Source organism: Sorex araneus, chromosome 3, assembly GCF_027595985.1.
Source record: "Sorex araneus isolate mSorAra2 chromosome 3, mSorAra2.pri, whole genome shotgun sequence".
NCBI classification, from domain to species: Eukaryota; Metazoa; Chordata; class Mammalia; order Eulipotyphla; family Soricidae; genus Sorex; species Sorex araneus.
Genome location: NC_073304.1, coordinates 236,563,404 through 236,581,967, shown reverse-complemented (window position 1 = coordinate 236,581,967; position 18,564 = coordinate 236,563,404). Strand labels below are relative to the sequence as shown.

The window sequence follows — 18,564 nt, the reverse complement described above, 5'->3', positions numbered from 1 at the left end:
TTCCTGTTGTCACTCCTCTTCATGAGGCGCCCAGGGCAGCCCTGACCATAGGTGTGGTCCTGGGTGTGGCCCCGTGATCTGGGCAGAGTAGCCCCACAAAGCTGTCACCTGGCCTCGGGGACGCCCCGGGGGAGAGCCGGCCGAGAGAACTTGCCTGAAAGCCGGTGGAGACGAAGCTGGAGAAGGGGAAGCTGTCAATGTCGGGCGGGAGGGCCAGGCTGGGCCGGACGGGCACTTCTGGGGGCAGGGACTCCTTGATGCTCTCGGCCAGGGTGTGCTGACGGCCTGGGGGCAGCGCAGAAACTTCCAGGGGGGCCCGGCCCCACCCCCACCCCTCACCTCGGGACCCCCGGGGGGGGCAGACCCACCCACGGCCCAGCGCCACATCAGACAGGACAACACTGGGGGCGCGGGATGACGGCTCAGAGCACCGAGCTGGGAGCACCGGCAGGGGCAGCCCCAGCAGCAAACAGAGACTGACCTTCTGCAATCTTCAGCAGGACGGCCAGCTCGGCCGGGAGCTCCGCGCGCTCCAGCTCCTGCAGGACCAGCCGCCCAGTTAGGGGCGCGGGGGACCCCCACTCCCACCCGGGGCACCAGCCTGGCCCCTGGGATGCACCCGGGACCCGGGACGGGGTCCCAGGGGCCCTTGAGGCTCCCAGCCCCCTCCCGCTCCGTGCTGGGCCTGGGGTCCGCCAGCAGACGCCCCTCCCGCCCCCAGCCCCCCTACCATGGCAGGTGCTGTGTCGGGGCTCTCGCCGCGCTGCCAGCCACGCCCGTGCCCACACTGCGGGGTCAGAGGGGACGCGCCTCTGCCTCCAGGGACTGCGCCCTCGGCGCCCGGCGCCCCACCTGCCCACCCTCTCCACTGCAGACCCGGGGGCCGGGGGCCCACCCTGCGGAGCCCTCAGCAGCCTCCAGCCGAGTGCGGCCCTGCCCGTCTGCCGGGAGCCGGGAAGTGGGCATGAACGGTCAGCACCGAGGGCAAAGTCCGGGCAGGGAGGGGCCCAGCAGGGGGAGCGCGCGGGCCCCGACCTTTGAGCTGCTTTATGGGCCCCAAATCGGAATCATCATCATCATCGGGCGGAGGAGGGGGGTCAGGGCGGGCTGCAGGGGCACCGGGGCGGGGGCAGTGGAGGATGAAAGGGCCTCCCGGAAGTCCAGGCTGCCCGGCCCTGCCCGCAGAGCCAGAGCCTGGGGCTGGGAGCGGGGACCGACCGAGAGCCAGGCGGGGCCACATGGGGAGGGGGGGCGCTGGCTGGTCTCCCTGGGGGCTGTCCACCCCTCGCACCTGCAGCCTCTGGCGTGTCCAGAGCAGTGGCCGGACCACCAGGAGCACCGTGGTCAGCTGGGCCAGCGCTGCACGCCGCTGCAAGTAGCGCTTCCTGGGGACGGGCAGGGGTGTGAGGCGGCCACGGCGGGGTTCCAGCCCCCCCGCCCCCGCCACGGTGCGGGGCCCAGTGAGAGGGGTCTCCGCAGTGTGCGCCACACATGGGCAGCCCCTCGGCCCGTCCCCCAGCCCGGGCCGCCGGCACGGACCCCGCCGCAGACCGCAGACACCAAGCTCTGTGTCTGGCGAGAACGCGGGAAACGCGCATCACGGCGGACGCCAGAGGAGCTAGAGGGACCCTGAGAGGGCCGCGCTCGCCTTGCACGCAGCCGACCCGGGTTCGGTCCCGGCACCCCAGAGGGGCAAAGTCCTTAAAACACAAAACCCTGCAACTTTGTTTTCCCGAAGATAAGTGGAGAAGGTCATTGATCGATTTGCATTATAAAGTCAATATTTGCTCGCGTTCCCTCTCACAGTCGAGAGAAATTATTTTAACTGAAAAATAATTGCTTTGACCAGGTAGATTTTAATAAACCCAGGGGCGGAAACTGCTGTGGGGGAGGGGAGGCGTCAGAGGGTGTATCGGGGGCCACACCTGGGGGAAAAACACCAACTTTCCTTCCTGCACCCAAGAATTCGTTCCAGGGGCAGGAGCGAGAGCACAGCGGGGAGGGCGTTTGCCTTGCACGTGGCCGACCCGGGTTCGATTCCCAGCATCCCATAGGGTCCCCCGAGCACCGCTCGGAGTGATTCCTGAGTGCAGAGCCAGGAGGGACCCCTGAGCGTCGCCGGGTGTGACCCGAAAACAGCTCCAGCTATTGGCTGTTTCTTCTTCTAGAGGGGCGGCTTGGGCCACACCCGGCGGTGCTCAGGGCTCCTGACTCTGTGCTCAGACACCACCCCCTGGCGGGCTCGGGGCCATATGGGATGCTGGGGATCGAACCTACACTGGCCGTGTGCGAGGCAAGCACCTGAGTGCTGGAGGGTTCCTCGGCCTCTGCAAACCCTGTTCTGGATCAACGTCTGATGCCCAGAATACCTGAGTAACCGCAGAGCAAAGCCCCCGGACAAGCTCACAGCCCCGGGCGGGGACCAGGCCAAGGCCTCAGAGGCACCGTCCACGCCCGCCGGCCCTGCTCATGTCCCGGTGGTCCCCGGCACCTCACGCGATCGCCGAGCCCACCAAGAATGACCCCTGAGCGCAGAGCCGGGAGGAAGCCCTGAACACAGCCGGGCGGACCCCCCACACAAAACACACCCACAAGATCACTCCTCAGAGAGGTCAGAGCAGTGATACAAGGGGTCGGGCACTTGCCTTGCACGCGCCGACCCAGGCCACCCCACAGCCTGCCCAGGAGTGCTCCCTGAGCACAGTCGGGAGTGACTCCTGGGCACAGCTGGGTGGGGTGCCCGCCCGCTGGAAAAAAAAACAACAAAAAAAGAAGTAAAATTCTGTTTGTGCTTTTTGTGGTGCCAGGGATGGCCCCGGGGCTTATGCTCGCACAGGCAAAGAGATCTAACCCTGAGCCACGTCCCCTGCGAGAAACGGAGTTCTCAGGCGGAGAGACCTGGTGGGCGGGGCCCCCAAACAAACGGAAAGTAATTCCGACCTGTGCTACGTGGCTGACCTTGAAAGCAAGAGCCTCGGCCAGACGCGGGGAAAGGCTGCACAAGAGAGACGAACAGCCCGAGGACAGATGCACGGTGACCCTCGCACACCACAGGGACCCCACGGGGGCCCCTCCACCGCCAGCGGCAGCCGAGAGCAGACCCCGAGCACCGCCAGGCGCGATCCCTCCCCCAAATAAAAGGTGCTGGAACAGTAGGAGGGAGGTAAGTGCTTGCTTTGCATGTAGCCGCCCTGGGTTCGATCCTGGCTTCCGGTAGGGGGTCTGAGCCGCACCAGGAGGGGTTTCTAACGCAGGGCCAGGAGGGTGCGACCCCAAACTCAGAAATGATGGTAAAAAGGACTATTGTAGGGGGTGACTTAGAGGAACTGTGTGGAAGAGGCAGATTCACAGAGGGAAGTAGACAGGGGAAAGGGGGGAGCAGCCCTGTCCCCTTCAATGCACTGTCTTTTTGTTTTAGCGTTTGGGTCACGCAATGCTCAGGGCTGATCCCTGGCTCTGCACTCAGGAGTCACTCCTGGCAGTGCCCGGGGGCCGTATGGGATGCGGAGATCAAACCCAGGCAAGCTATGGTATCACTCTGGACCCTCTGTTAATTCTGTGTTTTTGTTTGTTTTGTTTTTGGGGTCACACCTGGCGATGCTCAGGGGTTCCTCCTGGCTCTGCACTCAGGGATTACTCCTGGTGGTGCTCTGGGAATGATATGGGATGCTGGGAATCGAACCGCGGTCGGCTGGGTGCAAGGCAAATGCTCTCCCCACTGTGCTATTACTCCTCTATTAATTCTCTTTTTTTTCTTTTTGGGTCACATCTGGCAATGCACGGGGGTTACTCCTGGCTCTGCACTCAGGAATCACCCCTGGCAGTGCTCAGGGGACCATATGAGACGCCAAGAATCGAACCCGGGTCGGCCGCATGCAAGGCAAACGCCCTCCCCGCTGTGCTACCGCTCCAGCCCGGCTCCTCTATTAATTCCTTTGGTGGCGACACTCAGTGGTGCTCGGGGGCCCGGGGCCGTCCCGTCTAGGGGACAGTCCCTGCACTGTCCCTCCCGAAGGCCATCCCGTCTAGGGGACAGTCCCTGCACTGTCCCTCCCGAAGACAGTGCCATCGAGGAGGACACGGCACGACTTCCTGCCACATTGTGACAACACCCTCCCCCGGCCCCTCATCTGCTCTTTGCCTTTGTGGTGCCCGAGTGGGGGCCTGCGTCCAGGGGTCTGCCCCGGGCCCTGTGCAGGCCGGGCCTGTGCCCCCCACCTGCACCTCAGCCCCCGCTCAAGGCCCTGCCCGCGGCCAGTGTGGGACGGGAGAGGCCCCGAAGGGCGGGGGGCGCGAGCTAGCCTGCCGTGGGGGCACACGGCCGGGAACGACCGCACACGAGAGGTCCCCACCCTGGGGGTCCCCGGGCCCCCCAGCCCCGCACACCTGGCCTGGAGCCCGCGGACACGCGCCTGCACGCGGGGCAGCAGGCGGAGGCGCTGGTGGGACAGGCAGGCGCGGAGGCCGCGGCGCAGGGCCAGCAGGGTCTGGGCCCGCCGCTGGGCGCGGAGCTGCTCCAGCCGCTGCCAGCCCGACTCCTGCAGCAGCACCTGCGGGCGGGGCGCAGACGCGTGGTGGGGGCACGCCGGGTCCCAGCTCCTCTCCCAGCCAGCCGCGGGCCCATTCTCGGGGTGCCCTGCCCGCCCCCTCCCCGGCCACCCCACCCATGGCCCATCACTCAGGATGCAGACTCGTGTCTGCCCGTGTGTCCACCGGTGCGCACACACACATGCACATGCATTCATGCACACACACATATACAAACACACATATGTGTACACATGCATGTGCACACACACACATGCACACAAATGTGCATACACACATGTACATACCTGCATGTGCACACATGCATGCACATACACACATGCACACACACACACACACCTGGGTGGTTCCGAGGTGGTAGAGGGGGGACTCAGCCCCCAGCACCTGGCTCAGGATGGCGCTGCATCTCTCCCGATCCGAGGGGTCCCCCTGCGGGTGCGTCCCCAGGGCCTGGAACCTGCCGACCCCACCCGAGAGCTGAGGTGTGGGCGAGCTCCGGAGCTTGCCAGGGGCTGGGGCGGGCTGGGGAGAGGAGGGCAGAGGGCAGCGGGGAGGGAGGCGGCACCCGGGTTCTGGAAAGCGGGTCCCCAGCCAGCGACCCCGGGGTCCTCATCCCCCCCAGGCCCCGCACCTGGCCAGGAAGTCCCTGAAGGGCCTGCGCACGGGGAGGGTGGCCCTGCGGCTGCTCACCGCCTCCAGGACGCCCGCCTGGCGCAGCTGCTCGGCCACGTGTCCCATGTCAAAGACGCCCGGCAGCTGTGGCCAGGGACAGGGGCTGAGCTGGGGGCACCGAGGAGCGGGGAGGGGCCTCTGGGTTGGCACAGGGTGGGGGGGCGCTCACCCGCCTGGGGTTGGGCTGGACGCACTGGATGACAAAGACTCGGCTCCTGATGGGAAGGGGGGGGTCACTGGGCAGGCCGGCTTGCCCGTCGCCCTCGGTTTGGGGGGTGGACACTCACCTGCCCAGCTGGGCCAGGAGGTCCCCCAAGGACTGCTGGAAGCTGGAGGCCAGCGTGGCTCGGTCTCGTCCTCCGCCTGCCTGGAACAAGCTGCCCACCAGCTGGGGCAGGGGGGGCACTGCCCTGCTGCCCCCGTCCCGCCACTGCTCGCCTCACTCCCCGCTGCCCCACCCGCCCCGTGCCCTGCGGCCCAGGACCCAACGTGCCAGCCCCCGGGCAAACTCATCCCCTCCAGGACAGGGGGGACCCGGCGGGGGCTGCGGGGGCTGCGGGGGCACCTGAAGCCGGCTCCGGGCCAGCATGTCCGCCACGTCCGGAGCAACACTGTCCCGGTTTCTGCTGAGGAACTTGTGAACCTGCAAGTCAGGGAGGGGTGGGGGCGGGCGCGTGGGGGCATCTCTCTGCCGCGCCCCTCTGGGTTCAGGGAAGACCGTGAGGGTGAACCTTGCCCCCCCCCCCGAGACGAGCAGAGAAACAGCCAGAAGCTCAGTGGGGGCTTCAGGCTGCAAGCTCGGCCAAGACAGGCCCAGAGGACCAGCCTTGCACGGGAGAGGAGGGAGAGAGGGAGGAGGAGGAGGAGGAGGAGGAGGAGGAGGAGGAGGAGGAGGAGAAGGGAGGGGAAGAGGAGAGGGGAAAGCGGCAGTTTTAGTTTTTTTGTTTCTGGGCCCCCTGGACAGTGCTCAGGGCTCCCTCCAGTCGAGGCCCAGGGACTTGTACGTGATGCTGGTGACTGAAGCAGGGTCGGCTGCGTACAAGGTGAGTCCCCAGCCCGCTGTACTGTCGCTTGACCCCTGTGGCCCCCCTCTGAGGTTTATTTCCACACCCAGAGGTGCCCGGGGGCTGCTCCTGGCAGTGCGGGAGGAGGGGACCATCTCCCGGGGATCGAGTCCAGGGTTCCCGCTTGCTCCAGTCCCTCCCGCCACCTCCTGGGCCCCTTCATTTCACTGTTGTGACTTTCAATAGTTCCCCCTTTTTCTCTTGTTTGCCCCTGGGGCCTCCTCCAGGAAGTCTTCCCTGACTTGCCCCACCTCATACTGGTCCCAGGCCCTGGCAGGTTCCGTGCTGTCACCTTTGGCCCCTGCAAGGAGGCTCTCGGGCAGATTCCCACCCATCTTACAGACGGGGCGACGAGGTCACAGGGGCTGAGCTCTGCCCTGTGAGGTGGAGGCTCCCAAGGTCAGCAAACGTGCTTGCCCGGCATGCTCCCGCGGGTTGAGCCGGCTCCACCTGGCTCGTACCTGGTAGGTGACGGTCCCGGCTGCGTGGCGCACGGTGAAGGCAGGCAGAGGCCGTGCGGGCTTGCCGTAGCAGCGGTGCTGCCCGTGGCGGTAGTGGCACTCCTGCAGGAACGTGTGGTCCGTGGCCTGGGGAGCGGGAACCCTCAGGCCCTGTGCCTGGTGCCCGGGCCCTCCCCGAGCCTGCAGGCACGAAACACTGTGGGGGGTGGGGGGGGCGGCGCTGAGTCTGGCCTGGCTCCCCTCCCCCCTCCTCTCAGCAGGAAGGGCCCCGATTCCGAGCCGGCGGCCTGTGGGGTCACTCGGGAGTGAAAACACGGGGGCACGGGGGTGGGGGTGCAACAGGCTGGAGCTGGAGCTTTGCAGTGGGGGGCCTGGGTTGGATTCTGGGCCCTGCAGGGTGTGGCCCCAAAAACACACACTCGTGCACACTTTCACACATGTATACACACATGCACAACAATGTATACATGCATGCACATATGCATTCACACATGCAAACACACGTTCACACACATGCACATACTCATTCACACATGCATGCACATGTAAACACACGTTCACACATGCACTCATTCACATATGCATGCACATGCAAACATACATGTTCACACTCATGCACATACTCGTTCACACACGCATGCACATGTAAATACACATGTTCACACATGCACACTCATTCACACGTGCATGCACATGCAAACATACATGTTCACACTCATGCACGCACACACACACACCTGCTCACACACATACACAAACACATGCACGCCATTCCCGACCAGAAGCAATTTGTCCACACCGTCCCCTCATTGACCCTCAAAGCCCGGCACTCCGACCCCTCAGGCACGTCCTCCGCGCCACCAAATACAATCTCAAACTACGGGCTCTGTAGCCAGAGTCCGGGTTCGATTCCCAGCAGTGATCCCTGAGCACCACGGGGCGTGGCCCAAACCTCCCCAGGACACCCGGGGTAACTCAGCACTGCCGGACTACAGTCACTTAGGGACAAGAACCCGCTCGGCCAGCGAGGGCAGGGGGGTCTGTGAGCCGAGGCGGACGGGAAGGCAGGTGGGCCGCCCGCAGGCCGGGCAGAGTGACAGTCTCTGAGGGCCCGAGCAGCAGGGCGGCGGGAGGGGCTGCCCGCAAACGGGCACCACACACGATCCCCAGTGCCGCGCCTGGCAGGAGGGACCCCCGAGACAGGCCCGGGGGGAAGCCTGGGGCCCCGGCAGGGGTGGCACCCAAACAGAAGCACGGACAACAGGAAAGTCTACGGAGCGTGGCCCAAAGCCCAAGCAGGGAGAAAGAAAAGGTCGAGGAAACGCCAACTTTTGTTTTTGTTGGTTTGGCTGGGAGGAGCTGGGCCACTCCTGGCAGTGCTCAGTGCTGAGTCCCAGGGGCCTCGGGGGCCACAGGCAGCGCCAGGGACGAAGCCAGGGCCAGCTGTGTGCCCAGGGGTCACACTGGGGTCGGCGGCGAGCGAGGCAAGTGCCTGACCCGCTCACTCTCGCCCCGCCCCCGGCCCAACATCTGGACACTGGACAGCATCTGGCTGAATAATCACCAGGTCCAAGAAGAAACCCAAAACGATTTCTCAGGATGGCAGAGCGAAGAAGGGTGACAGGAAGTAACAGAGCCAGTGGGGCAGCGCCAAAGCCACACCGCCAAGGATCTGCACAGGCACGGCACACGCCAGGGGACCGGGAAGCCCAGTGGGCAGCGACCCCACAGCTGAAGACACTGGGGCCAGAGTGACGGGACGGTGAGAGGACAGCGGCAGGAGCTTGCCTTGCACGCAGCCAGCCCAGCACCCTGTACGGTCCCCTGGACGCTGCCAGGAGTGAGCCTTGAGCGCAGAGCCCACGGCCCAAGGCAAAAACAAGACCAACCAAAGAAAATATTAACAAATAAATTCCAAAGCAAGGAGAAGGAAGGAAATGATACAACTGAGAACAGAAATCAATGATAGAGAAATCAATACAAGTGAAACAAAGGTTTTGGTTTTCCAAAAGAATAAGATTGGGGCTGGAGCGATAGCACAGCGGGGAGGGCGTTTGCCTTGCACGCGGCCGACCCGGGTTCGATTCCCAGCATCCCATAGGGTCCCCTGAGCACCAGCAGGAGTAATTCCTGAGTGCAGAGCCAGGAGTGACCCCTGTGCATCGTGCATCACCAGATGTGACCCAAAAAGCAAAAAAAAGAAAAAACGGATTAATAAGACTGATAGAAATTAGCTAGACTCACGTGGAGAGAAAGAAAAGAGAGAAAACCCGAAGAAATATGATCAGAGAGGAAAAGGGAGAAATTTCAACGGACAACTGCGGAGGAAATAAATAAATAAGGGGGCTGGTGCGACAGCACAGCAGGGAGGGCATTGGCCTTGAACGTGACTGACTAGGTTCGATCCCCGGGATCCCATATGGTCCCTGAGCACCACCAGGAGTGATTCCTGAGTGCAGAGCCAGGGGTAAGCCCTGGGCATCACCAGCTGTGACCCAAAAATAAATAAATAGGGGGCTGGAGCGATAGCACAGCGGGAGGGCATTTGCCTTGCACGCGGCAGACCCGGGTTCAATTCCCAGCATCCCATATGGTCCCCTGAGCACCGCCAGGGGTGATTCCTGAGTGCAGAGCCAGGAGTGACCCCTGTGCATTGCCGGGTGTGACCCAAAAAGCAAAAAAAAAAAAACAAAAAAACCAAAAAAACGCAAAACCAAAAATAAATAAATAAGCAAGATCCTCCGCGGCTCCTCTCAGAGTGTGTCTCTAGGCGGGTGCGATGAAAAGCAACAGGCCCTTGACGGGGGAAGCAGGAAACCCGAAGCCTCTGATCTCAAGGAAGGAAAGCGAGAGGGTCACGGAAAAGTGTCCCCAGGGCCCAGGGCCAGATGAGATCATGGGTGACTCCTCCCGAGACGTCACTGACAGCCCCAGGTCCTTGCAAAGACACGGGGAGAAGGCAGGCGCCCTTCCTTAGGGCTCTGTGTGCTCCCTGAGCACAGGGCTAGGAGTGAGCCCTGAGCACCAGCAGAGTGACCGGCTCAGCAGAGCAGCAGCCGTGGTCGGTACTGACAATGGAATACTACGCAACTGTCAGAGGAGGCGAAATCTCAGTTAGCTGTGGCCGGGATGGAGCTGGAGGGTGTCCTGTTAAGGGGAACAAAGTCGCAGGTAGGGCATGTGCCTGGTGTTTTTTATTTGTTTGTTTGTTTTTTGTTTTTTGGGTCACAGCCGATGATGCACAGGGGTCACTCCTGGCTCTGCACTCAGGAATTACCCCTGGCGGTGCTCAGGAGACCATATGGGATGCTGGGAATCGAACCCGGGTCAGCTGCGTGCAAGGCAAACGCCCTACCCGCTGTGCTATCGCTCCAGCCCTAGACATGTGGCTGGTACTTGGCCAACCTGGGTCCAATCCCCAGCATCCCACAGGGTCCCCCGAGCAGTGCCAGAAGTGATTCCTGAGCACAGAGCCAGGACTAACCCCTGAGCACTGCTGGGTGTGGCCAAAAAAGGAAAAATAAAAAGTCCCAGTGGGAAGGGCAAAGACTGGTGAGCTCACTCACCTGGAATTGAGACAGACAAGGAAACAGACAGTGGCCTTGATTGTCACGGTCAGATTACGGTGACGACGTGAGACCGGGAAGGGGAGGAGGCGCACCTGAGTGAAGGCGCTGGTGCCTTGTACGTCAGAGACATTAAAGCTGACACCACGGGACCATTTTACCAGAAACTACAATTAAAAAGTTTGTCTGGGGGCTGGAGCGATAGCACAGCGGGGAGGGCGTCTGCCTTGCACGCGGCCGACCCGGGTTCGATCCCCGGCATCCCATATGGTCCCCTGAGCACCGCCAGGAGTGATTTCTGAGTGCAGAGCCAGGAGTAACCCCTGTGCATCGCCGGGTGTGACCCAAAAACAAACAAACAAACAAAAAAGCGAGTCTGGGGATAGAGTGCAGGGCACGGGGCTGGGCTGGCACTGGGCCGACTCTCGCCCCCACCCCAGACGGCAGAAGCCCAGTCCTGAGTGGGTCTTGCCCGCCGCCAGCCCTGGAGTCACCCCTGGGTGAGGCTGTCCAGACATGAGCCTGCGACCACCCTGCAGGTGCTGAGGGGAGGGGCTGGGCCCGACACACACACTCACTCACTCACTCACTCACACTCATGCGTTCACTCACTTGCTCCTGTCATCCGTCTACTCATCCCTCGCTCCCTGACTCACGCCCTGACTCACTCCAGATGTGCCAGGCCCCGGGGAAGCGGGTGCCAGCCCTCCACCGGGGGCCCAGCTGCCAACGCGCCCACGGCGGCGGCCACTGGGCTGTGAGTGGGCAGGGGCGTGGGGAGAAGGGCGGTCACGCGGGGGGGGGGGGCGGCAGGTGTGGGCTTCTGCGGGGGGGGGCCTCCGGGCGAGCGGGCAGCTGCATCACAGGAACCTCGGGGTGTCTGAGGGGCGAGTGTGATGCCCGGCTCTCACCTGGGACAGCCGGGTGTGGGCGTCCAGGATGTCCAGGAGGCCGTGGGGCTGGCCGGCCAGGAGGCCCAGGCACGACTCCTGTGGCGGCGGGGGGCTGGGCGCCCAGGGCAGCTGCTCGCGCGCACACTCCTCCTGCAGAGAGCCTCGTGGGCCGCGGACAGGGCAGGGGGGGCTCTGGCTGGGGGGGGGCTCAGGGGCCCAGCTGGCAGGCCCCGCCTCCTCCCGCCCTCGGGGGCGTGGCCCTACCTCCTCCTGCTCCAGCAGCCTCTGCGCGGAGAAGCGCTGCAGCCGCTCGCTCGCCAGGTTGTTGCAGAGCTGCTCCAGGCCGTTCACGCGCAGGGCCTGGGGGGGCAGGCGGTGAGGGCCCCCCCCCCCCGGGACTGAGGTGACAGCCCGAGGGGCAAGGCCAGAGGCCTCAGTCCTCCTGAGGTCTGCCGGGTACTCTATAGCGAGGACCCACTGACCGGCCCCCAGGATCCGCCATCCCCTCTGGCTGGGCTCCAGCTGCCACCTCCGAGAAGCCTTCCAGCATTCCTCCCGCCATGTCTGCAGCCCCTCCCAGCCCAGCACTGTACGCACACACCCCACAGTGCCCCACGGAGGAGCTGGGTGGAGGGTGGGATCTGTAGGACGCGCGTGCATGAGCGTGTGCGTGCACAGAGGCTACGCAGAGGAGCGGGCCAGAGCCGCACTACCCCACCCCAGGGAGTGCAGAACCTTCTGGAAAGGGACCATGGAAAGCCTAAAAGGTCAGCCTTGGCTACCGAGTCCTCAGGGCTAAGCTCAGTCACGGGCCACCCGCCCCTTTTTCTGTGTCCTGGGGGCCACAGCTGTGGTGATCAGGGTGACTCCTGGCTCAGTGCTCTGGGCACTGACCCCAGGCCCCAGCGTACAAAGCGCCAGCCCTGCGCGCTGTCTCCCACCCCCCTGCAGCCCCGCCGGAGCCTCCTGGCCGGCGAGGTCAGCTCCATTCTGATCTAGCTGGGCCTCAGAGACGTGAGCACGTCTGCCTGGGTCACACAGCGCTGAGTGGCAGGACCCACACTCGGAGGACGCCCCGCCCAGGCGCCAGGGACGGAGTCACGGGCCCCCTGCAGCCCACCCGGAAGTGGCAGGGTGACCCGTCAGGGGTGACCTCAAAGCCATAGACATCCACGACAGCGACCGTGACGGTGCCCTCGGTGCCCGCCTTGCCAGGCGGTGCCAGCCGCGCGTTGGTCCTCTGCAGGAGCCAGGAGAAGAGCCGCGAGTACAGGGCCGTGGCCAGGGCGTCCCTGTGGGCGGGCCCCGTGAGTCACGCCGCCCGCCGGCCACGCCGCGAGGGGGCCCCACCCCGCAGCACCTGGCGTCCAGGGCACTTTCCACGGGCAGGGGCCGGGAGGCCCGGCCATAGGGCGTGTCCTGGAGGGAGAGGAGGCCGGGGGTCACGCGGGCCCCTGCCGAGGGGCCCCCCTGCCCGCGCACCCGGGGCCCCGGGCTCACCGCGGCCTTCCTGGTGACCGCCCCCTCCAGGCCCTCGGGCGGCACCCGCAGCAGGCGGGCCGCCGTGTGGATCTCAGCCCAGCTGGACACGGCCGCCACCTCCTGGGACTCCCGCTGGGCAGAGGCGGGAGGGGCAGGCTGCTGGGGGCCCAGAGCTGCCCCCACGCAGACCCCAGGGACAGGGAGCCACCGTGGGGGCCGGGGACGAGCGCCCCCCTCCGTGCGGTCACGCAGGCCCCATCGGTGGGTCAGTGACCAAGGCGACAGCCCTGAGGGGTGCGAGGGACTGAGCGAGGGCAGCTGGCAGGGCTCCGGCCTTCCACGGCTGACCCGGGTTCAGTCCCCGGCACGTGTCAGCCCCAACCCCACCGGGCGTGAACCCCGAGGAAGTCGTGGGTAGCCCCAACACGAAGCGAAAAGCAGGGAGCCGAAGCCAGGGCACGGCGGGGAGAGCATCTGCCTTGCACGCGGCCGACCCGGGTTCAATCCCCGGCATCCCAGAGCGTTTCCCGAGCACCGCCAGGAGTCATTCCTCCGCGCAGAGCCAGGAGCAACCCCTGAGCATCACCAGGTGGGGCCCAAAAAGCCGAAGAAAAAAAGCAAGCAAGCGTGTAGGACGCAGTCTGCTGGGCCAGGCTTGGCAGACACGAAACGCAGGCCTCTGTGTTCCCATCTGTGCAATGGGCCTTCGCAGGCACGGGGACTCTGAGAGCAGCACCCCCTCCCTCAAGCCTCAGCCTTCTCAGGGGGCGGCCCAGCCCACACCCTCCTGGGCCCCAGGCCCACCTCTGAGGAGGAGAAGCAGATGTTCCCCAGGTGCAGGATGGCGGCCAGCACAGCCCAGACCGCGGTCAGCTCCTCGGGGCTCATGCCCAGCGCCCGCAGCGCCTGCAGCAGCTCCAGGAAGTCCTGGGCGTCCTTCTTGCCCTCCAGCCAGCATGCCCGGCCCTGCACATGGCAGCGGGGTGAGGGGCCGGGCGGGGCCGGGCCTCCGTCCGCGGGGGCAGGTGCCCAGCACCCACCTGGTTGAGGTAGTGATACGTCTCCGGACCCTGCAGGGACAGTCCCTCCCGGGCCACCGGGTCCAGCCCTGCCAGCACTTCATAAAAGACGTGGAAGTTCCGCTCAGCCTGGGCCTGGCAGGGAAGGAAGGGCCGAGGGGACCAGTGACCGGGCCTGGCCTGGTGGGGGGCAAGAGCAAGGCAGGGGCAGGGGGGGGCTCGGGGCTTTGGGGCCCGGGGGCTGCTCCCTTCCCCACGCGGCAGCGGGACCGACTACCTGGAAGGCCACTCTGGAGGTCTCCAGCAGGTAATGTGACACAGACGCCCCCACGACAGCCCCCCTGTAGGTACAGGAGATGGGGGGAGCCCTGGGGCGCACAGAGGGCCCACCTGGGCGGCCCCGGGTCCCCGTGCCCCGCCCCGGCCCCTCACTCACTGCTGCAGGCAGAGGCGGAAGGCCTGGCCGAAGCGGCTGGCGTTGGCATTAAGGACCGTTTTGGCGTGGCCAAAGCTGCTGAGGATCGGCAACATCTGGGCCAGCTGTCAGGGGAGGGGGACAGCTGTCAGGGGAGGGGGACAGCAGGATCAGGGGGGTTTGGGGGGTCCCCACCACGGGGCTCTCCCGGATGTGCCCGCAGAGCCGGCAGGGCCTGGCCTCCCTGACCACGGCCTTCTCTTGGCCCGAGGGAGCAGGACGCCGTGCCGGCCACCCCTCACCTGGCACCCCGGGTCCCTCGGCCCCTCGTGCTGCAGGCTGCTCAGGAACCCCACCAGCTTGCTGGCCGCTTCCGTCTTCCCGGAGCCGCTGAGCCCGCTGCAGGGTGGGGGTAGAAGGGGGCGCCGGGAAGAAGCCCAGGAAGCGGGCGGTGCTGACCCGGAAGTGAAACCCACCAGAAATGGACAATTCCAGGGACACACACCAAGGCCTCATCCCAGGGCACAAGCGGTGGCTTCAGCCCTTCCCGGGCCCACATCTCCCGGGGCCCCGGCGGTCACCACTCACCCGAGCAAGATGAACGTGCTCTGCCCTGTGTCCCGTGCCAGGCTGTAGGCAGAGGCCGCGACGCCAAAGATGTGTCTGCGGGCGCAGTGGGGGCTGAGCAGGTGTCCAGGAGCGCCCAGGCCGGCCCCCCCTGGGGCGGGAGACGGGGCCCGCGGGCCTGGAACCTCAGCTGTGCTGCGCTCACTTACGGGGTCATGTTGGGGGCCTGCCCGGGGCGGTAGCTGGCCAGGACTTCAGGCGAGAAGAGAGATAGGGGCCGCAAGGGGTTCAAAGCCAGCAGGAGGGGTCCCCCAAAGGTCTGGGGGAGAAAGTGAAGGTGCTTGTCAGAGCATGGGAGAAAACAACAAAAAGGAAAAAAAAAAATGAAGACGGGAGCGACAGCACAGCGGGGAGGGCCAGTCCTGTATGTGGCTGACACAGAGATCCCTGGGACCCCGCACCCTGAGCCCCACCACGGCGGTCCCTGAGGGGAGGTCCAGGGGTAAGCCCTGAGTACTGCTGTGTATGTACCCTCCCCAAAAAAACCCCCATAAAATGCAAACGAAAGATAAGGAAACAAAGATAACTTCCCAAATTAAGGTACACCAACCCCCCAAGAGATGAAATTGTGAAAAAAAGGACAAACACTAAGAAAAAAAATAAAACTGAAAATGAAGAGAAAACAAAAGAAAAAGAAACAGTTTAGAGGCCTGAGAGACGGAACAGTGGGGCGGGTCTCTGCCTTGTGTGTGGACCACCAGGGTTCGATGTCGGGCACCTCATCATATGGTCCTCTGAGCACACCAGGAGTGATCCCTGAGCACTGCTGGGTGTGACCCCAAACATCCGTCCCACAAAAAAAAAAAAAAAAAAAAGAAAGAGAAGAGAGGCTGGAGTGATAGCACAGCGGGGAGGGCATTTGCCTTGCACGTGGTCGACCCGGGTTCGATTCCCAGCATCCCATATGGTCCCTTGAGCACCGCCAGGAGTAATTCCTGAATGCAGAGCCAGGAGTAACCCCTGTGCATTGCCCGGTGTGACCCAAAAAGAAAAAAAAAGAGAGAAGAAAAAAGTGCAATGAAGGACACACAGAAGGGGAACAAATAAACAGGAGAAGGGGAAGCGCCGAGGTGGGGCGTCCCGGCCCGGGGGGCTGCCCCAGGAAAGTCGGAAGCTGAGGCCCGCGCGGGAGGAGGGTCCGGGAAAGGCCCCCCAGGGGCCCTTACGTAGATCCGGCCCAGGTGGAACCGCTTCTTGAGGCACAGCAGCACGGAGCTGTCGCACACGGGCCTGCGGAGACACGGCGGTGAGCGCGCCCCCACCCCGCCGCCCGGGCCCGGGGGTGCGGGTCCGCGCTCACTGCAGCCGCGCCAGGTCGTCGGTGTCCTCCAGGCCCTCGGCGAGGCTCCTGCGGGGGTCGGGCCCGAGGCTGCGCTCCAGGTCCCGCTCCAGCGCCGCCTCCGCCTCGTCCTCCGGCTCCCAGCGGGGACCCGGGCGCCCTCTCCGCCGCTGGCGGGTCTCCAGGGCCAGGCGGGGCAGCAGCGCGTCGGGGTCCAGCGCCGGGTCCTCGCGGGGGTCCGCGCCCTGCGCCCAGTGCACCGGGGTCGCCGCCCGCACGGGATCGCGCCCCGCTTCGCTGTCGGAGCTGCTGGCGTCCAGCGGGGACTCGCCGGGGCACGGCGGGGCCTCCCCCTCTTCTGCCCCGCGTCCCTCGTGGTCTCCTGAAGGACCCGCACCCGACCCCTGCCCGGCGGGTGCGTTTGGGGACGACCCCTCCGTGCATCTCGGCGTGTTCGACGCCCTCCCCGCCCCCTGGGAGCTGGGGAACACCGCCGCGAACTTGGGATCCGGCGTCCCCTCGGCGCCGTCGGGGACCAGGCTCAGAGAGCTCGGGCCACAGCGAGGGGCAGCCCGCGGCCGCGCCCCCAGCCCCGCCAGGCCAGCCAGGCGCAGCGCCAGACGCCGCCGCAGCCCGGCCCCGCGGCCCCGCCCCCCGGCCAGCGGCCCCGCCTCCCGGCCAGCGGCCACGCCCCCGTCTTGCTCTCGGTCCCGCCCCAAGCCTGCCCGAGGCCCCGCCTCCTGGTCTGAGGTCCCACCCCCGTCCTGCTCTCGGTCCCGCCCCACGCCTGCCCGAGGCCCCGCCCCCAGGCCAGAGGCCCCGCCCCCGTCCTGCTCTTGAACTCGCCCCGCGCCTGCCAGGGGCCTCGCCCCCCTGGCAGCGGCCCCGCCCCCATCTTGCTCAACGCCGAACCGAGTCACCGCCCCTAGATCCCGGGCCCCGCCTATGTCCTGCTCGAAATCACGCCCCACATCTGATTTAGGCCACGCCCCCATACTAGAGTCCCCGCCCCTGTCCTGCTCGAGGCCCCTCCCGGCACCTACGTGAGGCCCCGCCCCACCCGGGGCACCGCCCGGATCCTGATCAAAGCCCCGCCCCGGCCCCGCCCCGCCCCCCCCGCCCGCGGGCCTCGCGAGCCGCCGCAGCAGCCACCGCAGGAGGCCCAGGGCTCGCGCCACGCGCACCAGCCGCTCCTTGAGGCCCGTGCGCCGGGGACGCGCGGCCTGGGGAGCCGGGCCCAGCGGGGGCCTCGCGCGGAGCCTGCGGAGCGCCACGAGGGCGGCCAGCGGCGCGGGGCCACCCTGCTGGCCGTCCCCTGCCGCCGCCGCGTGGCACTCGGCCGTTGCCACCTGCGCCGCCCCCACCGCCTCTCCCAGCTGGCGGCGCCCCGCGCGGGCGGCCGAGGCCTCGGCGTCTCCCGCCTGCGCCCGGCTCTCGCTCGTGCCCCGGCGCGGCCCCACGTCCCCGGAGACGGCCACGTCGGCCTCGGCGTCTCGGCCGGGCCCGGGCCCCCCGGGACTCGGGGCCGCGTCTGCCCCCCGGGTCACGCGATGGGGCCCGGACGGTTCCAATGCCGGTTCCGATGCCGACCCAGGCCCGGTCTCGGAGCCCCCCGAGCCGGCGTGTGTGTGCCCGCCCCGCTCCCGGGCCCGGCGCGCGTCGCTGTCCGCGCAGGAGCTGCCCGCGTCCCGGCCCGACGACGTGTCCCCGTCCAGGCTGCGCCGGGGCTGGCGGCGGCCGCGCGGGCCGGAGGGGCCCCGGCCCTTCCCTCTCCGCCGTGGGCGGTCGCGCCCCCTCGCCCGCCCTTCGCGGGGTTCGCCCTCCTCCGGGCGCGCTCCGGGGCGCTCTCCAGGCTCTGTGCTCGCCCTGGACCCGCCGCTCCGGCGCCCGGCGCTGCCGCTTCCCTGCGGGGCGTCGGGTCGGGATCCAGCTCCCGGCCGCGCGCAGCCGCCGCTCCCCTCTGCCAGGGGCTTCCTGCCACTCTCAGGGGTCTCTGCGTCCCCGGCCGGGCTCCGCTCCGAGCTGGATCCGCGCGCGTGGGCCTTCCGTCGCCCCTGGGGGTGCTGTCCGCGGGGCGCGCGGTCTGCGCTGGCGGAGCTGGACTCGGGCTCCCCGGAGGGGGGCCTCCGGGGTCGCTCTGGACGCGGCACCGCTTTGGCCTTGCGCCGGCCCATGCTGGACTCTGAACAGGGGCTCTGCGCGCCCCTGCCCGGATCTGGCTGCCCTTGCACTGGTCCTGCTGTGCCCGGGTGCCCCCAGGAGAGTATCAATAATGCAGATGCCTCGCGTCCTGACCCCCAGGCAACAATGCACCAGGCAGCCGGGGAAAGAGGAGCCGGCGGCTGTGGGCATAGGTGGCGGGCAGGGCAACCGGGCACCAAACCTCACCGTTCCTGGGAGGGCGGGCAGTGCCAGGCTGAGCTGATCCTGAGTGCTGGCGTGGAGGGTGCAGTCATCTAGAACCATCCCCAGAGCTGTCCTGGGTATAGTATGTAGAGAACCTGGCGCAGGACTGACCTCTGGACCCACCTGAAGGCT

At 66.4% G+C, this 18,564-nt stretch overlaps 1 protein-coding gene across 1 annotated transcript in view; it reads right to left on the bottom strand.

Moving 5' to 3' along the window:
• The window catches only part of MYO15B (myosin XVB), a 28,611-nt gene extending 10,411 nt beyond the window's left edge, over positions 1 to 18,200 (bottom strand). The window contains exons 1-25 of the mRNA XM_055132291.1: positions 16,048 to 18,200; positions 15,914 to 15,977; positions 14,897 to 15,006; positions 14,707 to 14,783; positions 14,423 to 14,532; positions 14,142 to 14,245; positions 13,983 to 14,046; positions 13,727 to 13,840; positions 13,491 to 13,652; positions 12,705 to 12,818; positions 12,565 to 12,623; positions 12,358 to 12,496; positions 11,469 to 11,564; positions 11,223 to 11,354; positions 6,746 to 6,871; positions 5,786 to 5,863; positions 5,508 to 5,608; positions 5,390 to 5,435; positions 5,180 to 5,304; positions 4,888 to 5,005; positions 4,387 to 4,550; positions 1,292 to 1,385; positions 731 to 868; positions 482 to 539; positions 155 to 285 (exon numbers count right to left, since the gene is read on the bottom strand). Of these exons, the coding sequence (XP_054988266.1) occupies positions 155 to 285; positions 482 to 539; positions 731 to 868; positions 1,292 to 1,385; positions 4,387 to 4,550; positions 4,888 to 5,005; positions 5,180 to 5,304; positions 5,390 to 5,435; positions 5,508 to 5,608; positions 5,786 to 5,863; positions 6,746 to 6,871; positions 11,223 to 11,354; positions 11,469 to 11,564; positions 12,358 to 12,496; positions 12,565 to 12,623; positions 12,705 to 12,818; positions 13,491 to 13,652; positions 13,727 to 13,840; positions 13,983 to 14,046; positions 14,142 to 14,245; positions 14,423 to 14,532; positions 14,707 to 14,783; positions 14,897 to 15,006; positions 15,914 to 15,977; positions 16,048 to 18,200 (4,677 nt within the window). The remainder of the gene's footprint in view (positions 1 to 154; positions 286 to 481; positions 540 to 730; positions 869 to 1,291; positions 1,386 to 4,386; positions 4,551 to 4,887; positions 5,006 to 5,179; positions 5,305 to 5,389; positions 5,436 to 5,507; positions 5,609 to 5,785; positions 5,864 to 6,745; positions 6,872 to 11,222; positions 11,355 to 11,468; positions 11,565 to 12,357; positions 12,497 to 12,564; positions 12,624 to 12,704; positions 12,819 to 13,490; positions 13,653 to 13,726; positions 13,841 to 13,982; positions 14,047 to 14,141; positions 14,246 to 14,422; positions 14,533 to 14,706; positions 14,784 to 14,896; positions 15,007 to 15,913; positions 15,978 to 16,047) is intronic.
• Positions 18,201 to 18,564: the final 364 nt, after the last annotated feature.